Source organism: Sinocyclocheilus grahami, unplaced genomic scaffold (assembly GCF_001515645.1).
Source record: "Sinocyclocheilus grahami isolate Dianchi unplaced genomic scaffold, SAMN03320097.WGS_v1.1 scaffold825.1, whole genome shotgun sequence".
NCBI classification, from domain to species: Eukaryota; Metazoa; Chordata; class Actinopteri; order Cypriniformes; family Cyprinidae; genus Sinocyclocheilus; species Sinocyclocheilus grahami.
Genome location: NW_015506004.1, coordinates 413,972 through 415,432, shown reverse-complemented (window position 1 = coordinate 415,432; position 1,461 = coordinate 413,972). Strand labels below are relative to the sequence as shown.

The following is a 1,461-nucleotide window of genomic DNA, read 5'->3' as shown; positions in this document are numbered from 1 at the left end:
GGGTGGGCATTTGTGAGCCTTTGGGATTTCAGGGCTGGTGTGCGCTGCCCACACACACACCCGGGGAGCGCGACTGACAGGGGAACAACAGGGCTGAACTCGGGAACAGAGTCTCTTTCTGAGCCGGACGTGGAAACAGGAGCCCTCTCAGGGCTAATTTCAGGAACGGGGAGCACTCTCTGGGATGACAGAGGGAGGAGAGGGGGCAGGTCGGCATACCAGTCTATAAGGTCTCCCTCCGCTTTCCATTTACCCAGATCCCCTAATAGCTCATCCTCAGCCATGGTCTCACTGGCCACAGCTTTCTCCCTCATGGCGGGTGTGGGAGCCGGCTCTCGCACCTGGACTGACGTAATGAAAAGCTTCGGCTCCGCGGCGATCCTCAGCTCCTTCACGCCATGCAGCAAAGGCTTGTCTGTCGCGGCGGTTTCGGGCTCTCCATCAATGGTGGGCGTGGGCTTGAGCTCCGCACAGCAAGGTGATGGTTGGTTGGGCTCTGGGTCCAGAGTGGAACTGCCTCGGAACAGACGGTGAACGGGGATTCGTTTCTCGCCAGTATCCAATCCACAAAGGCAGCGAAATCTGCTGGAGGGCCATCTTCGGATGAACTAGGTCACGGAGCACATGGGGAGAAAAACACACACAGACAGGTCCATATCTCTGACATAAACAAGCTGGATATAAACAGCTCCAAGTGGGAACTTGTGGACTTATGGACATCTGCTGAGCAATCACACGGCTTTAACGAAGAAATAAGAGAAACGAGAAACAAGTCAACAGTGAGGGAAGTTGAATGAAATCAAAACGCAGTCTGAAGGACCTTTCACAGTTACAACAACGAGAAAAAGCGAAGCGAATCGCAGACGAACTTTCACACCAAACATGAAATGATCGATCGCCTTCGGGAAGAGCACAGGCAGTTCCATATACTGACGGTGAGTGCATTATCGTTTTATTTAGCTCGTTAGAAAAATAAACAATGTAGTATGCTGTGTTTAAAGAATATAATGTTGCATTTTTCTGAATAGTGTTTCTAATATAATACGGTTATATAATACTTTTCTTTGGTGTTTACACTGGTTTTCAAAACGGCTTCCTGTGCTTTAGAACCACCAATCTCACCCTTTTGTGCAACAGCAGCGTGATCGAAAGCTCAAATCTAATTGAACGGCTCATTTCATCGCGGGGCAACAGGGGGGAAAAAAATCAACACAAACTAGCTTTGTTGCGCCGCAACTGATCACGTCCGGTGTGAATAGCTTCATAGGATCTATTGTTTTGATTCCAGAAAGTCATTGCGTCGAACATTCACGGTGCACACTCACACTCAGTGCGAAAGTCGCTTGAGTCTGAACACGGATTCTGATCAGTTCCTGATGTTAGGAACTCCATGACCGACCGGCAGGATAACCGACATGTGAACGACACGACAGCCATGCATGTTAATCCATGAATGACCAT

At 49.4% G+C, this 1,461-nt stretch overlaps 1 protein-coding gene across 1 annotated transcript in view; it reads right to left on the bottom strand.

Moving 5' to 3' along the window:
• Positions 1-926, bottom strand: part of LOC107562491 (interleukin-1 receptor accessory protein-like 1-B) — a 72,616-nt gene extending 71,690 nt beyond the window's left edge. Inside the window, exons 1-2 of the mRNA XM_016247124.1 lie at positions 870-926; positions 79-608 (exon numbers count right to left, since the gene is read on the bottom strand). Of these exons, the coding sequence (XP_016102610.1) occupies positions 79-608; positions 870-926 (587 nt within the window). The remainder of the gene's footprint in view (positions 1-78; positions 609-869) is intronic.
• Positions 927-1,461: the final 535 nt, after the last annotated feature.